At 37.3% G+C, this 17,465-nt stretch overlaps 1 protein-coding gene and 1 long non-coding RNA gene across 3 annotated transcripts in view; one reads left to right on the top strand and one right to left on the bottom strand.

Moving 5' to 3' along the window:
- LOC136845091 (Bardet-Biedl syndrome 2 protein homolog) overlaps positions 1 to 13,051 on the top strand; it is a 27,340-nt gene extending 14,289 nt beyond the window's left edge. For both annotated transcript variants that reach the window (XM_067114922.1, XM_067114923.1), the window contains exons 8-15: positions 320 to 528; positions 1,509 to 1,571; positions 3,058 to 3,213; positions 4,546 to 4,722; positions 4,869 to 5,087; positions 6,460 to 6,626; positions 8,046 to 8,194; positions 10,600 to 13,051. In XM_067114922.1, the coding sequence (XP_066971023.1) occupies positions 320 to 528; positions 1,509 to 1,571; positions 3,058 to 3,213; positions 4,546 to 4,722; positions 4,869 to 5,087; positions 6,460 to 6,626; positions 8,046 to 8,194; positions 10,600 to 10,700 (1,241 nt within the window). In that variant the 3' untranslated portion in view covers positions 10,701 to 13,051. The remainder of the gene's footprint in view (positions 1 to 319; positions 529 to 1,508; positions 1,572 to 3,057; positions 3,214 to 4,545; positions 4,723 to 4,868; positions 5,088 to 6,459; positions 6,627 to 8,045; positions 8,195 to 10,599) is intronic.
- LOC136845094 (uncharacterized) lies at positions 390 to 17,465 on the bottom strand. Its single transcript, XR_010855064.1, has 3 exons — positions 17,328 to 17,465; positions 7,541 to 7,601; positions 390 to 526 (listed from the first exon to the last, which is right to left on the bottom strand). It is a non-coding gene; the product is annotated as an uncharacterized lncRNA (long non-coding RNA).

The following is a 17,465-nucleotide window of genomic DNA, read 5'->3' as shown; positions in this document are numbered from 1 at the left end:
TGTCGCCATCCTTCCAGTGTGCAAGCCAACCACAGGATTAAAGGAAAGGCTTTCATCACTTTTTTTTTCATTTTTATATCCTTGTTAAAGTTGAGACCCGACTTAAGTCGGATTCGACTTAGGTCAGGAACGGATCTCGCCTTGACCTGGGGACTGCCTGTAGTTCTGATCCTTTGTAGCTGACAACGATAATTTTATGAGCACTAGGTTTAGTTTTAGTTTTCCAAAAGAAGCACATCAGTATTTAACACAGGAAACATGAATTTCATCGGTAACTTGAAAGTTATTCTGTGGTAATGGACTTGATATATCTTTCTAGTCAGAGGATATCAGCCGTCATCCCCTGAAAGTCGGTACTCTTTGATGGACGTGAACATCGAACAGGAGACAATAAGGGAATTGAGTCAGAGACGCCACACTCTTCTGATGGAATTGAAAAACTACGAGGAAAACCAGAGGATGGGATCATCTGGAGAGATCATTTATGGTAAACCCTCGTCAGCAAGCGACCAAGTGGGAATAATACCTGTAAGTATAGGAAAAGAAACACATTCTAGATTAATTGGGGTCATGCTTGGTATGATCTCTAAATGTACAGAATGAAAAGCTTAGAAGAAATTTTATAGTTCTTTTTAGCAAGTAGTTCCTGACCAAATACAGATTCACAGAGCTACTCTTTAAGTTAGTCTCCCTCCTTTTATATCCATTATCAAAGTTTATTGAGAAATATTTCCATTTTCATTAGAGTGTACCATGTACATATGATATGATAATGACAACATATGCTCTTCTTCCCGGAGTATACCTTGCAGAGCATACTGTAGGCATTATAAAAATATTCTAAATAAATGCAGTTTCATACATTTAAACTAAAGTGTTACCCACTTACCCATATTTATTAGAAGGGAGCCCTCAGAGTATGGAAATAGTACGTACAGAACAAAATTAGTTTTAAATATTAATTTTCGTGCATATATATTGAACAAACCATTGATTTGGTTGGCCAGTTTGAATATAACGATTTGGTTGCCCAGTTTGAATAATCATCTTGTAAGAAGTTACTTAACTAAGTCCTTCATCTCAGCAACCCTCTTGAAGATAGGGTGACAAAGAATGGTAGAGGAGTGACAATATTAACATGTTAGTTAAGGAATATATTTAGGCCAGAGGCCAACACAGGGACCCATTATGTCATTCAGCTCTGAAAATAATGTTGAAAAAATTGTTAGGAGAGGGTGGGAAGCAAGATCGAAGAAAGAAAATATAAACTGATGTATAGTAAAAGGAATAAAAGAGGCTGCAGCTAGGGGCTGAAGGGATGCTACAAAGAACCTGAAGTAATGCCTACAGTGCACTGTATGAGATACACAGATGGCACTACCCCGCTACGTGGTAGGGATCCAAGGACTTCTTCCATGCAGTAAGTTTATTCAAATAAGAAATTTAAAGATAATGAACTAAAGATTGAAATATGTATATTATTGCTGAATGTGGTTTCTTTCTTGCAGGCAAATACTCAGCTTCAGACTGGACTTGCAATTGACATGGGCAGTGAAGAAAAAAATAAACCAGTAAGTAGGTCTAAGATGCATTGGAAGAACTTGTGGTTTTTCTATCAGTCTTTCTTATTGTTAGTAGCACATTTCGTACAGGTACTGCAAGTGTACAAAGAAATGTTAACATTAAAGATGCTATATTGTGGAAATTATATCATGAGCCAAAATTTCTTTTAGTGTTCCACTTCATTTGATCATTTTATGAACATGTCCACGACAGGAATTGTCGTTGCTGTTAGAACACGAAAATTTATCTTCTGAAATTCATCTGATACTGCTACTCTGGGTCTTGTGCCATGATATGTCATTACTTGCTCACTTCATCTTCATTTATCTTGAAGTACTGCATAGATCATTATGTTATTTCTAATCTGGCTTTTCAACTTTAATTTTCAATATACTTTGGCCTGTCCATCCTCTTCGCCTTTCCACACTTGTGTGATCCGAACATTTTATCTCTTCCCTTTGCTCTGTAACTAAACAATTATATTTCTCCAACACCCTTTTATTTGCCCTTGCCATGTGCTTCCCAGCATCATTTTATCTCGCCCTCTTGACTTCTCTATCATCTCTTGCCTGTCCCTGTCTTTAACTGCCCTCTGTACGGTATATCTTCATTTCATCTCTCTGTTCCCCAATGCATATATTCTTTGTCAGGTGTCGTACTACAAACTCAGGTTGCCTACACTATGCCTTTTTCCAGTGATTCCCACCTCCCATACTTTGATTCTTTGTTTTCAGACTTTTCTTTATCTGCAATACTTCTCAGCTTCCATCTTTTAATTCTGTTTTCATCAGAGAGTGCCTTGTCCCAACTCTACAGCTTTAAGTCTTTTGCTTTTTGTTCATTACCTTTGGCTTCTTCTTATCTAAGTTTCCAAATTCCATTGTAACCAGGTGTTTTCCATCTCCAAAGTTTCTTCATTACTGATTCCACTTCAAAAGCTTTGAATTTTTTTCATCATAAGCGCATTTAGGGCTTTGTCTGCATCTAGTATATCATATCCCCCTTGTATCTTATTCCTTACCTCCCAAAAATGTTCTGCCCAATGAATTCTTAATTCTTCTTATGTAGTTATTATTGACCCGTCCCATCTATTGACAGGTAATTTCTCCTTTTTCTTTTTATCTTTAGGTATTTTCAGTCATAATAATATGGTCTACCTGAGCACCAGTGCCACTCCTTGCATACACGACTGTCTGAATATTCTTTGTATTAGTCTCTGTAATTCGTCTGATTTCCTTAAGTACTTTGCATGTTCTCTATCACCTCTCTGAAGTGTTTCTACAATTACCTTCTGCTTTTGTCAGTTCTTTTGATGATACAGATACCAAATAGAACTTTTATAAGAAGTCTGTATAAGAAATCTATTTTATGAGATTTCTTTGGTAATCTTTCTTGTGTACAGGTTGTCAGTTGCTTCCATCATATTTTAGGGATTAAAAATAAGTTAACTGAGAAGCTTTTATAACTAACATTTTTTCTTTCTGTACCTTTCAGCCTCATGTGGAGATTGCTTTGGCAACAACTAACGACACCATAATTAAAGCCGTTATCATATTTGCCGAAGGAATATTTGAAGGAGAGAGTCATGTTTTCCATCCAAGAGACAATGCGCTGACAAGTAGCGTGCGAGTTCCTTTGTATCCCCCGAAGGTAGGTGGAAGTGAATAATACAAGTAATGCGGAGTACCTCAGAGTTCCCATTTCATAAAAGATGATTTGTCCCTGCAAAAAACAAACCTTGACGTCAAATAAAAGAGAAAGTGCTTCCTTATATTATCCTTACCAGGTAGTTTAACTGACCATCGAGTCGAAACACATAGAGTATATGTGTAGCGTTGGTTAGATAAACTTATGAATGGCTGAAGTTAAGTCTCTGTTCTCAAATGTTCATCTTCTGCGTTTATATTTGTTTTGCCAGGGACCCATTACTTTGAACATAGCCTATGCATGAGCCTTCGCAAACCCTGTACACTGTAGTCCTGTCAAACACGAAAAGAACCTGATCTTTTTCCAGGTAGGTTAGTGCATGCATATATGGTTGTCTCTCATGTACCCACAGATGTCTGTTGACTAGTTTGCAGTCTGCCGCAGACTTATGAATTGTTTAAGATATCCTTTTTTTCTTGTCCATCTAATTGTCAAACCATGCCTTTTCCAACAATTTCGGCTCATTGTGAGTGATAGTTTTTCATAGGCCAGCGTCCGTCCAGTTTTCAGTGAGCATCATTCTGGCCAGGTTTTCATCGCCAGGTGGGAGGCATTTTCAGAAGCATTTTTGTTAGTACTCCTCAGTGTTCTTCTTTTTGCAGGTTTGTTTTTGAGGCCAACCTTGGGGCACAATGACTTCAGTCTTGCACCTCAGGTCCTCAGTGTCTTAGGCTGAGGCCACCTCGAGACTGCTTAATTTAAGCCTACTTTACATTATCATCACTCTTTAACATGTTTTTATTTTTTATAATAAAAGAATCATTACTTATAATGTAACTAGGTGAAATTTTGTGACATTGGTGCATTCTTTCATGATGTGCATTGCTGTAAAGGGTATTTGAAATCTACTTTGAAGTCATGATAATACACTATAACCATTTGTCTTCCTGATTGGATGAACATTTTAAATTATTTAAATACTTTGTACACAACATTGTTTCTAGGGTGGAAGGTTGCACACGGCTTTGATTGCCGTCTTCCTAGCTTCAAAATGGTAATTGGCTCTCTGCTGAGTGTGCCTGCAGGACAGTAAGACAGGCAAAATATTAGTTTGCATTCATGGAATGCAAAATCATATGTTTTTAATAATACTGGACACAGTATGTTTTTTATTCTTAAATTATTGCTCGTGGAAGTTGAAATTTTATAACTGCAATTTTAGAATATTAAGATGACTTTTGTTTTGTAGTTACATGTTAAATGTTTCTTGATTAACAATGAATTGAAGTGTTAACTTTATTGTTATTATTGAAAGATTTCTTATAAATCTTGCAGGATGTGCCAGTTGATCTTCACATCAAGGCTATGGTTGGCTACAAAGGGTCTCTTCATTACCATGTCTTTGAGCTAACCCGGCAGCTCCCAAGGTTTTCAATGTATGCCCTGTGTACAACCCCAGTGAATCAACCTCATGGCTTCGTCAAGTTTAAAATCCACGAACGTGTTGCGAGGGTGAGCAAAATTTTCAGCCTTTGATGCTCAGTAGTAAACTGATTCATATTCTTAGCCAAACTGTTAATGATTACTGTTTTCGTTACTGTTGAATAACTGAGAATTATGGAAATGAAGCATCGTTCAAGAGTAACAACTGTTTTCAGATTGTCATGTGGATCAATGCAAATTTTTTGCTCTTGGAAGACCTACAGTTAGGGGAGCAAGGCGACCTGGACATCTCTTTCTTGTCCCTGCGTACCACCATGCCGCTGGTTATCCAGGCGTCGGCTAATTGCGAATTAACTATCAGAACAGATGATATGGATCTTGCTGGAGACCTTATCCAAGCATTGTCTAATTACCTCAATTTAGAGGATTTGCAGGTAAGATGCAGTTTGACATTAGTCCCTTTGTAGGATTCACTCGTCTTTTTATTTTACGTTACTTGTTAGTAATGGTGGGAATCAGCTCTTTCCCCTTTTCCCCCAGCCTATTTTTTGTGAATTTTCGGTAAAATATCCATAAAAAAATCTATCATTGCAACAATGAAAAGCCATGAAAATTATTTTGACAAAAATTGTATGATTTAATGTGCAGTAAGAGAAATAATGTAGTACAGAACCCTTCCACCACAACATGGTCCACCTCCCTAAACATTTTAGATATCAAAAAGCACCCACCCTTTTTATATACCTTCACCATCCACATGGCCATTTTTACCACTCTTTTGTTTGCTTTCTTTCAAGTCACTGTAAGCTTGTGTTTGCTTACACCAACTTTCAATCCTGCATTCCACTCTTCCATCATCTAAACATACACTTGGCCTCTTTCTCTGATTCAAGTAATACAAGGTCATCTGCATGTAGCAACTCCTGGAGTCCCCCTTGATGCAGTCATCTGTAGCTTCTTCCATTACTGATAAACAGCAAAGGATTTGGTGTGGAGCTTCTTTGACTCCAGATTTTATCTCACATTCTTTTGATGTACTTGTCTTCCTCTGAATCTCACTGAATCTTTCTAGTTCCTACTAGTTCGTAGCACATCTGTTTGTTTATCTTCATGCTCTGTCAAGTCCCTTTTTTAGTAAGATCCACCTGAATACAACCTTTTCCTTTTTGCAGGGTACTTCTTTAGTTACCTTAGTACGTACTGCCTCTGATGTTGCTCTTGGCACAAAGCCAAACTGACAGCTCATAAATTTTAAAAGTTTTTGTAATCTCCCATCCCGCATGTGTGCTTTCATTGAATGCAAAGGCAGTGTTGTTTTCTAACCAGTGCTATTCTGTAGTGAGTCCTTTTGTAGATTATTGTTTTAATACTTTTATCCATTGTCTGGTTATTTTTAAACAAGTCATTTGTTATTCCTAACCTATAGCATTTCATTTTATATCTATCCTTGGGCTCATTCTCACTTGGTCCCTTTGTCATGTCAGCAGTCTCCAATTCACATTCATTCTATCCATTCACTATAATTCAAAATACTTTGTCCATTGCTCTGTTACTTCCCTTTTAACGTCAATTTCTTGATTTTTAAATCTTTTGCTTTTTCCATTTACATTTTCCTCACCCACTTGCCATTTAAAAATTTTCTTTCCTCTGTTGTTTTGAGTTTTTCTAAATGTATCTCCCTCTTGCCATCATCTTTCTTTCCCTCACTAAACTCAGAGCATTGGTAAACTTTGCCTTGTATAACAGCACAATCCTTTTCTTTGGGGCTTCTTGCGTCTCAGTTTCTCCTCTACTCTTATGTGCCAGGTTGAGGCAGACTTTCCATCAGAGCTGGAACAGCTGGGAACAGTGCTGGAACGAGTTGAAGAGTATCATGCAACTAGACAAAGACTGTCCGCAGATATGGCGGACCATTCTGGGGTCATTCGCACGTTAGTGGTCAGGGCGGAAGATGCCAGACTCATGTTTGATATGTAAGTGGAGTTAATGTATTTGTTGTAACTATATCTGCCTTGTTAACACGTGCTTAAGATTATTACTAGTCACTGGAAATATGTGTAACATGGTGTTACAACTGCACACAAATAAAATAGAGATAAATTATTTCTCCTATGAAATTAGACATCAATTTTTTTAGTTTTACAAACTCTCATTTGCTTTAAAGTATGACTTGTAATACTGTATTTAGTTTTCCTGTGGTTTGCAAGGCTAGGACATCATACTCTACTTTCCATGCAATATGTGAAAGACTTATTAATCTACTGTTTTATATGCTATCATCCATTTTACATTCATGCACACTTGGTTTATTCATTTTTCAGCAGTTTTGTGTAGCCTCATGTATCTTGTATTTTCAGTTTGAAATTAAGTCCCTCAAGTGTCATTAAATGCCTTAGTCACCTTAATATTACCATAAATACCTTTAACCCTTTTACTGACCAGCTATATATTACTATACAGGTATATTACTCATAAATATTTCTCCCTATTGATCAAATCTTGATTGGGAAGACATCTCACACTGTGAAGCTAACTATTTAGCACAGTTCAGACCCCCCATAGGAGGACAGTGCCATCTATGCACCTTAAGCAGTGCATTGCAGGCATTACTTGAGGTTCTTTGCAGTGTCCCTTCGGCCCCTAGCTGCAACCCCATTCAGTCCTTTTATTATACCTCCTTTCATGTTCTCTCTCTTCGATCTTACTTTCCACCCTCTCCTAACAGTTGTTCAGCACTGAATGGCCTCAGACGTCCCAGCACTTGGCCTTAGACCTAAATTTTATATTCCAGTTCCAACACAGGTCAGATAGGATAATAAAAAAAAAAAAAGAGACAGTTTAGGAAATTTAACTGAATTTATCAAGTTTATTTCCGACGAAGGTTTACCTGCAGTGTCATCCATTACTTCTTTTGTTCCCATTTTGTTTTTATCCAATAACAAAAATATCTGAAAAGTAAAACTTGAGTCAGTTTTTTCATGACAGATGCTATTGTTACACAATGATAGCAAGAATGATATTTCAGCACTTTTGAAAAGCAGTTAAGTCAGTGTTATTACCTGTGAGGCCAATTTTTTACCCTCATAATTCATAATTGTTCACCTTGTTTATTAATGTCCAATTTAATTTTAATAAAATGTTTCTCTGATGATTCATTCAGTTACATAGGATATAACAGTTACCAAACTTTCATTACTAGAATATTGTCTTCACATAAGATACGAGTTCCAAACCTTTCACTCCCGGAATCATGTATTCAGTGTGAAAGTATGACCTTGAAATAACGTAGAAGTTATTTTCTAGGTTACGTATATACTGATATGACAAGACCTTATAATATTGTTAAAATGTTATAAGGAGCTTATATTAATCACTGCATTTTTCACAATCAGGCAAAGCATGCGCCAGTGGTATAGTGAACTGTATAACCTCAACAAAGACCTCATCAACGGATACAAGATAAGATGCAACAACCATCAGGAGCTTCTCAATTGTCTCAAACAAGTCAATCAGACTATACAAAAAGCAGGCCGACTGAGAGGTAAGTAACCAATACTGTTAGGAAATTCTTTTCTAAATATCAAATGATTCACCCTTGCTGTCAGCAAGGATGCACTTAGCAAACAACGTCCATTGCATCATGACTTTATGACTTTTTATTACAGAAACATCTGACCGGATGTAATTAACGTGTTTAAAATGGAAAGTGAAACCTCAGCTTAATGGTCTTCTGTACTTATCTGCTACTTTACGATCATTACGTTTTGCATGGCTGCCATTTTAAACATCACCTAAATTGAATGTTTAGTGTAAAGTACAGTTCAGTTCAGGTTAGGATCTAAAAAACATTCATTGCAGGATGCAATATACAACCTTTGTTATTTAAAGGACTTTGTTACTTATCAGAAGGCCAGACCCCAAAGTCTCTGTTAAGGTGCTACCTAACAAATATTAAAATAAATATTACGTATCATTCATGCAAATCACTGCCTTAGACAGCCTCATATTTTGGTTTGAAGTGTTCCTGTAAATCAACATTTACAAGAGATAGATTTCAGTACACTAGATGGCAGAAGGAACCTCTTGGTAGGCTTTCCTCCCTGCATCTCTTCTCATGATACCATCAATATGAATCCTTGCTCCAGGAAAGATACGTTTGCTTTCAGTTAGATGGGGGTGAGAGGGGGACCTTGGTGTAAGGCAGTTTATTTTATCTGAGAAGCATGAAATGTGTCAAATTATGGTGTAGCCATAAAGAGCAAAAATGCTGGTGGGAATGAATGAGTGATTAGTAGTTATCTGGCATCGTGACCACCAGGGTCATTGACATCAATATAATCTCTTAAAAACTACAAATGAATACATAATCAATTTAAAACCATTTAGAGCTCATTATAAAAACAGAAACGAGAATAAGGATTAGATTTCTTCTGGGAGACCAATTTCTGGGATAAAGCTAAAAATGCCATTGGCACCATATTGAACATCCTCTCTGAGAACCCCAGCATGGCTAAACCTGCCATCCTCACCCCAAGCCTCACAGAGGTATTGATTCCTCAGATCCCCAAAACTTGGGCACTCAACGAGCAAGTGCCTCTCAGTCAGTGGGACCAGGCAGTCTTTGCAAAAAACCTGGTGATCATTATTCAACAAACATTTCTAGATTCAGCAATATGTCCTATGCATAATTGGCACAGTACCGTCCCATTTCCTTGGCATATTTCCATACTTCCAAGTATATATAACAAATGTAATTTCTTTCATTTTGTTGGAACTACTGACATTCTCACTCTAGCATAAGATATGGGGAAGTCATCTGCAAAAAGTATGGAAAAATGTCAAGGGGAATAACAGAGGTTGTCCCTTTTACAACAGAACAAATAAGGTTACACTGAGCACACTCCCTTGGGGAACCCCTTCCTCCTAACATTTTCTGTTAAATAAGGTATCCCCAACCTTAACCTGGAAGAAGCCATGGCCCAGAAAAGCTTGGATACACAATGGTAATTCTCCTCAGTCCAGAATCATGAATAATTCAAAGAAACATCTAAATGACCAAAAAAACTGAGGCTACACAGTGAGACATGGGAACGAGAATTCTAAAGTGGATGAACTGTGCTGCAGGTCCTTGGAGTTCTATGATACCCTGACTAACAAAAAAGCTAGAAGAGCTATTTTAATAGGCAAGTCCTGAATGGCAGATTGATTAATGGTCTCCGAGATGGGCTTCTAGGTCTGTAAAGTCTCTTCTCTAGAAGCTGTATAGCTAGGGGCTGAAGGGACCCGGCAAAGAACCTTAAGCAATTCCTACAGTGCACTGCATGAGGTCCACTTTCGTCCCTACCCCCCTACAGGCTAACTATGGGTCTTAAAATTTAAAAGCTCCCTCCAGTTCTTGTAGGTCCTCTCCTGATGAGGTGGGGTGCCAGTAGCTTGGTATGCTCCCACAAAAGTTGCTATTCATGCTCTGTAACAGTAATGAGTTTGTGTACAAATTTTAATATTTTCAAAAACAGAATAAACTCTTCCAATGCAAACCCATTACTTTTAAATTTAGTGCAAGCTTCTGACTTCACTGTTGCATCGCAGCTAAATCAGACTATACCAAGAGCGACACAGTGAGCTTGAGGGGACTTGGTGCAACCATATGCACATGCACTGACTTACAGGGAAGAGGAAGTCTTCATCTTTTCCTAAGATGAATTGAAGTGTTTGGGTTTTGCATCTGACATGTTGAAGCCATGTAAGAGTAATGATTTTATATTGAAAAATGAATTCTGTTTTTTTAAAGAACTAAATATATCATGTGGCACACACTTTTTAGGGTACTACAGTAATTTAATTGAATAATTTTCCTGGAATTATAGCCTGGCATATTGCAGTGTTTTTGTATCTCAACTTTCTACAGTGACTACCATCATTCATTTGCTTCATTTTTATTTTCAGTTGGGAAATCCAAGACCACAGTTGTGAGTGCGTGCAGGCAAGCCATCAAGAATAACAACATTAGCGCCTTGACAAAAATAATTCGGTCTGGCAAGTCATAAGCTGTAGTGCTATTTTTTTTAATGTGTTGTCCTTCGAAAGTAAAAATGATGTGATTTGAAAAGAATAAACCTTGGGTCATTCCGTATGATGTAAAACTGATTTCAGACAAATTTCTGCAGTTTCAAAGAAACTTCTTGCATCTTCACAAACAAAGTATATTGCAATGCAGTCTACTGAAGGTTTACCTTTGAATTGTTGTAAAAGTAATCAGTACAACTGATGACTTGAAAATAAATAATAAGATGCAGGAATGAATACAAAGATATTCAGTTGATTATGTTTTCAAGTGTTGCAGAACGCTAAGTATTTGTCGTTATATTTTTGTGTTAACTCTTTTTTCCAATACCTGTTATCATTACAAGAATTTTCAAACTGGTTGCCTACGGCTGTAAATTTTAATGACATTCATAGCTGCTAATAACCTTTTTAGCATATTATTTCAATAGAGAGTTAAGTTGTACGCTCATTTGTAATGAATGACTTTACAGTAAGTTTTGTCACAGGACATATATATTTTAAAAACATTACTAAACTGAAATATCTCTAGTCATGTATACCGTAGAATGGATGGAATGGAATATAAAATTTAGACCACCAAAATATTTCTAGTCATGTATACTGTAGCGTGGATGGAATGTAATATAAAATTTAGACCAAAGGCCAAGCACTGGACCTGTGAGGTCATTCAGCGCTGAAAGGAAATTGAGAGTACCAGGTTCTAAAGGTGTAACGGGAGTAGAACCTCACTGTTACACTATGAAACAATGGTAGGAGAGGGTGGAAAGTAAGATGGAAGAAAGAGAAATAAATGGAGTTGCAGTAAAAGGAACTAAAGGGGTTGCAGCTATGAAGTACTGGAAAACTTAAGTTAATGAAAGACATTGGCATCCATTTTAACTAGAACCACTTACCGTATAGTATTTAAGTTTTTTGAGTAACCTCTTTGGATTTGAACAAATTTCCTTGTAAGTGGTTTAATTATTAGGGTTTGTGCTTTTTGTGAATTAATTTTAAAAAAAGATATATTGCAGAGTAGTGGTTGCATTACTGCAGCTTGTTACATTACTCCTAATCTTGGCAACAAGATGTTGGTGCCTCAGAGAATCAGAGAAGATTCAAAATCACTCAACACTCCGTCCACATTATGAGCTGTTATATAAACTGAAATTTGCACTGCTGTGATATTGTACAATACATCCTTTTCTTTTGTAAATGTTGTTCTTTCACTCTTAAGCTTATTTAATATATGAAATCTAAAACAAGTGAGATGGTTAAATGTATTAGATACATTTTCATTTCCTCAAGATCGAGAAATTTATATTTTTTCACACCTTGTGTGAAGGTTGAATTTTTTATCCAAGAGGTTATCGCACTGAATGGTTATAATTTTAATTTTTTATTGTTTTCATAAGGTCGAATGTTCAATTTTCAGGTTGTAAACTTTCATTTATTAAAACTATCAATCAGTTACTGTGTCATAAATGTCTGAAATTCCAGTATCTAAAAAACTTGAAGGTACATAATTATATACTATATACGAGTATATGCATATCTTGACTGAGGAATGTGATAAAACCAGTATTTTATGAAAAGAAAAATAATAGATTGATCTTCTAACTTGATAATCCTCTTCCTGCTGGTACTAAGACAAAAATAATTGCACTTTATTGTGCTAGACTTTTGATCATTTTTTGCTGGGAATGGACAAAGTATTAATTTATTATATGAGAGATTATGAGTGCTTTTGTGCTTATCTTGTCAGGTCTAGTCACATATATGCATTGCAATCAAATTATATTTTAAGAACTTGGTGGTTAAAAGTCATGATATTCCTAGCAATTAAGAATTTTATGTAGAGCAATAAATTCTTTAGTATTTATTTTGCTTAATATTTTATATCTGGTCACTTGGGAGTTTTATTTTATCTTTAATGTAGGCTACAGCACTATTTTTATATGCACCTTTCTTAAAATTAATTTTTTAGGATATAAGCAATTAAAATCTCATGCTGAGCTGAAGACGTCTATGTCGGTATGTGTATATACAATTTCGATTTTTTAACTTTTACTTACTGAAAAAGTGTCTCACGTGTTAATTGGTAATTCAAGTTACAAAAATTCCTTTAATTTTGCCTTCTATGTGGTACAAGATCCTTTTGTGGTAAGGACTTTAGTTAAATATTTTATGCTGTGACCTCCATTAAGTCAATAACTGCCATTACGTATACATTTATGGAAGTTGCAATGGATAAGTCAGGATATAGATTGCCAAAATGATTTTGGTTACTTTTTTTGGGATGAAGAAATTATTCTGTAGTGTTTATTTATTTTAATAAAATTCCTCTTTGTCATTATGACTTACTGACCCTTTAATGCCTTTTAGGTAAACTCCATTCAAACTTAAATGTCTGCTTCCACATACTTCTTCAATTGCCACCACATAATTATTTCAGACGGGTACTCCTTCTCATGTAACTGAAGGAAGTGCAGAGATCAGACCTAAGTCTTCAGGCTGGTGCTTGGTTATGAAGCTCTTTTGCATCTTCCAACCCAGATAGGAGAGTTGAGCTGCCCAACAATTTGGAAGGGTACAAGGTGGGGATGAGATCCAGAATCCAAAGCATCTCTTTCCTGAACTTGACCTAAGCATGCCCCTTAGGCAAGATGCAAACTTGTCTGAAAGGAGCAGGAAAATGACTCTCCACAACTGAGCAACCACCATAGGGCCAGGGAGAAGGCATCCAGGGAACTACATACAGGTCTTCTCCTGTAGGAAGAGAATGAAAGTCTGCCAGTCAGGGCACTGCCCAAAGTGCCTTGAACCAATGCTCACCTCAATGGGATTCTGAGAACTGTAACTCCAAACTATGTGTGTTAAACAAAGCAGAAATCATATTTTTCCCTTGTGAAAAACTTGAAATTCCATTACAGGGACCCTGGGTCAAAAAGAAGGGTACTATGCTCGCTTCGGTAGAAAGTAACAGGGGTAATGAGTCTTGACAGAAAGACAGTATCAAGAGAGAAATGCTAAGAATGGAATTCCAGTCATTCTACTGGGACCTTCCCATCAGTGGGAGTACGACCACTCAAACATCACAAAGAAGGAATGAGGCATGGTAGTTGAAGGAAAGAACAAATGAACTGGAACAGATCATCTGAAGATTGCAGGTAGTTCTTGCATTTCCTTCAGATGGTGAATACTAGAGCAAAATATTCCAAAGGCTATGGAGGAGTCGTGCGGACTAGCATCAACCCCAAAAGGAGAAAGGCAAAAATGAAAACTTCGGGTTTCCCTGCAGAGGTACAAAAAGCAAAAACTTCCTTCCCCATAGAGAATCCATCCACATAATTACACAATGTTCCCCAGACCATTTGGTTAGAAAGCAAGGCTACTGTAACAAAGTGTTTCCTTGAGAATCTAGAAATTACCCTGAAGCAAATTTGGTGTATGGTAATGGAGTCTTCCTGGATTCTATATTGAGAATCCTAAAATGAAATGACACTATTATTAATAGACTAAGATTACACCCTGAAAGGAAGGGTGAAAGTCCCAACAAAGAGTCAAATCAGTACTGGGAAGAATAGGTTTGGATAAGGACTCCAACCTAGCCTACTCTACCCCCTGTACTTTTGTTATTTTCTCTCCGCTCCAAACCATTTCTTGCCCTCCACTTACCAAGATGTAAGAGGCACGATGAAGGAATCGGGGACAAAAACATGAATCCTAGGGAAGAAGGGAACCTCGGTTCCTGCTGAGGCATACTGTTCATCATTATTTTTTTATATACCTAGATTAAACAAATCTACCAGACCCTGAGTCAAAACATTTAACTTGCACAGGGATGGCCCAAAAGTTCTCTACTAAAACCAGTTCTCTGAAAACTTTATAACTGGATAAACTGAAGATTCTGACAAAATTTCTGTTTTTGGTAGGTCTATGCCATTAAATAGGTGACATAGACCATCTCCTTAGTATCAATAAATCGTAAAAACTTTGCTTCTGTGGAATCAACTGCTTCTGATGGGGTTTATCAATTATGAAGACACCACCCTGTCTTCACTAAACTGGACAAGGAGGCTCACACTTCCACCCAAATGGTTAAATGTAACCATTCAGCAAAGGCTCCCTTAGCTTGGAAGTGATCCAAGTAAGCCAATAAACCCAGGACGCATGATTGGATTTCTCATCTTCCAAATTCAGAAGGAACTACTAGGATACATGAATCTGTCTTTAAATACCAAACTCGACCATAAACCAGCTTCCAAATTCCAGGAAAGGAAAGTCTACCCAGCCAGGAAGCCTTTAAAGCCAAGAATGCAAGGTTCAATCCTGGTCGGCAAAATACAGTTTTCAGCTCAGGAAAGCCAATCACTGGCAAGCATTCCATGTTGCAACTCACTTGGGAAGTACGCCATCCAATGCTGATCCTGAAAACAGTTAGAGATCGGTATAATATCATATCCATTTGGTCAATTCCAAAACTCTAGTGAAGGGGGTACGCTTGTGAGGACATTGTACCTTTGTGTCTATGGAGTACATCATTATGAAAGGACTGCATAACAAACTCCACTTTAAAATTGAAAGCCTGATATCAGACAGGTGGTCTGGAATGGATGAAATGACAAAATGCTCCTGTAATTTCCAACAGACTGTAAACTTTTCTATGGTTTATCCAGAGGCAACAAGAGGGCATAAAGTTGGGGAAACAATGTTGGAATTCACAGAAAATGCTATCTACTTTAGCTCGTTAGGATATTCCTAAACTAGATTACAAGAAGTGCTGACTTACCTAAAATGGAATTAAATACAAAATTTACACCAAAGGCCAAGCAATGAGACCTAAGAGGTCATTCAGTGCTGAAAGGGAACCTGAGAGTAGAAAGGTTTTACAGGTGCAACAGGAGGAAAACCTTACAGTTGCACTATGATACAATTATTAGGAGAGGGTGGAAAGAAAGATGGAAGAAAGGGAATAAGAAAGGAGGTACAGTAAAAGGAATGAAAAGGGTTGCACTAGGGGTCAAGAGGATGCTGCAAAGAACCTCAAGTAATGCTTACAATGTACCACATGAAGTGCACTGATGGTACTACCCACCCCGGCAGGGAAATGAAAAGGAGAGACCATAATTACAGTATTTGGCTACAGATAAAGAAGTACCAACCTCCACTGTTGTGTGAGACCATCTCTCACAAAAAAAGTGAGTTGGCCTGCAAGGCTATAGGCTATACCAGAATTTAAAGCAGTATATACCTTAAAAAGATGAGAACCACTTGCACAAGAGGCAAAATTCGTTGAGATCTGACCTATGAGTACTGTGGAATAGTGAAGACCATGATTTAACATAAACTCTCCAGAAAAAGTATGGTCCAAAACTGGCAGGAGGACCTTGTACAGGCCAAAATGAAAAAAAATCTTGAGTTTGTGGAGATTATAGATAGCAGCTGCCCACGCAAGCATCCCCTAAGGTTCATCAGCAAGCTGACCCTCTCTATTGAGAGCTGACAGATAAGGGTTGAAAGGCCAGGTGAATACTTGAGGGGCAATGTCCCTACAAACACAGTTCTAATTCTAAAAAAAAAAAAAAAAAACTGATAAAACCGAAACTACTACTGGAATATTTAATGAGCTCAGTTTATGTTTTTGTTTATTTTCATATCTTTTGTTTGTATTTATCTAGGACCAATATTTCCTGGGGGTCATTATCTTTACGATATTTATAGTATTTTGTTTATGTTTTTATGGCCATCCCCAGCGGGCCTGTACTAAACACAAAGCACAGGTGGGTACACACCGGGTGAAAACCCTTGGGGGGTCACTATCTAGGAAAGAGCCCTGGAATGACACTTACAAGGGACAAACTCAAGGGCAATTCTCTACCCTGAGACAGCAAAATCTTACTTCGTGTCACTGCATGTTAACTTCAGAGGCTAACCTCACTGGCGAGGGCCTATAGGCTAATTCTAACTCATTGAACTGATACCATAACGAGAGTAAAAGTGAGAGTTTTTCCCTGAGACCCTAATCAACAGCCTTCCAATAAAGGTAAAATGGAATATAAAATGTAAGCCACAGGCCAAGCAATGTGACCTATGAGGTCATTCAGCGCCGAAAGGGAAAATGACAGCAAAAGGGTTTTAAGGTGTAACAGGAAGAAAACCTCGCAGCTGCACTATGAAGCAACTGTTAGGACAGAGTTGAGGAAAGTAAGATGGAAGCAAGAGAATATAAAAGGAGGTACAGCAATAGGAATGAAAGGGGTTGCAGCTAAGGGCCGTAGGGATGCCGCAAAGACCCTCAAGTAGACAAATGCCTACAGTGCACCACGTTAGGTGCACTGACGGCACTAACACCCCACAGAGCTTCCAAGGATATGGCAGAATAAAATGACGTAAGGATATATTCACGATAATGCGTATGAAAAATTACACAGCTAAATTATTTCAAACTGCTCATAATATACAATATTAGTGGGAAAAAGCAAACTATTAACTTAAAATATATTACAAAATTATGTAATAACCCTGTATTTACGATAGCCGAAGACAATGCGGAGAAATATATTCAACTTGAAACAGAAAACAATTATAACTTCGTACACTTACTGCAACGTGAGCATTGAACTTACCCAAACTTTCCTTATGAAGTTCATTGGCCTTATTTATATCCTCTTAATTCGACTTACTCCGCTTCCAACTGACGAAGGGCGAACAAACACAATAACCACGAAAATACTGGCGAAGCAGAATATATATAAGGATGTAAA

Source organism: Macrobrachium rosenbergii, chromosome 13 (genome assembly GCF_040412425.1).
Source record: "Macrobrachium rosenbergii isolate ZJJX-2024 chromosome 13, ASM4041242v1, whole genome shotgun sequence".
Taxonomy (NCBI): Eukaryota; Metazoa; Arthropoda; class Malacostraca; order Decapoda; family Palaemonidae; genus Macrobrachium; species Macrobrachium rosenbergii.
This window is presented reverse-complemented; position numbering and strand designations above follow the sequence as displayed.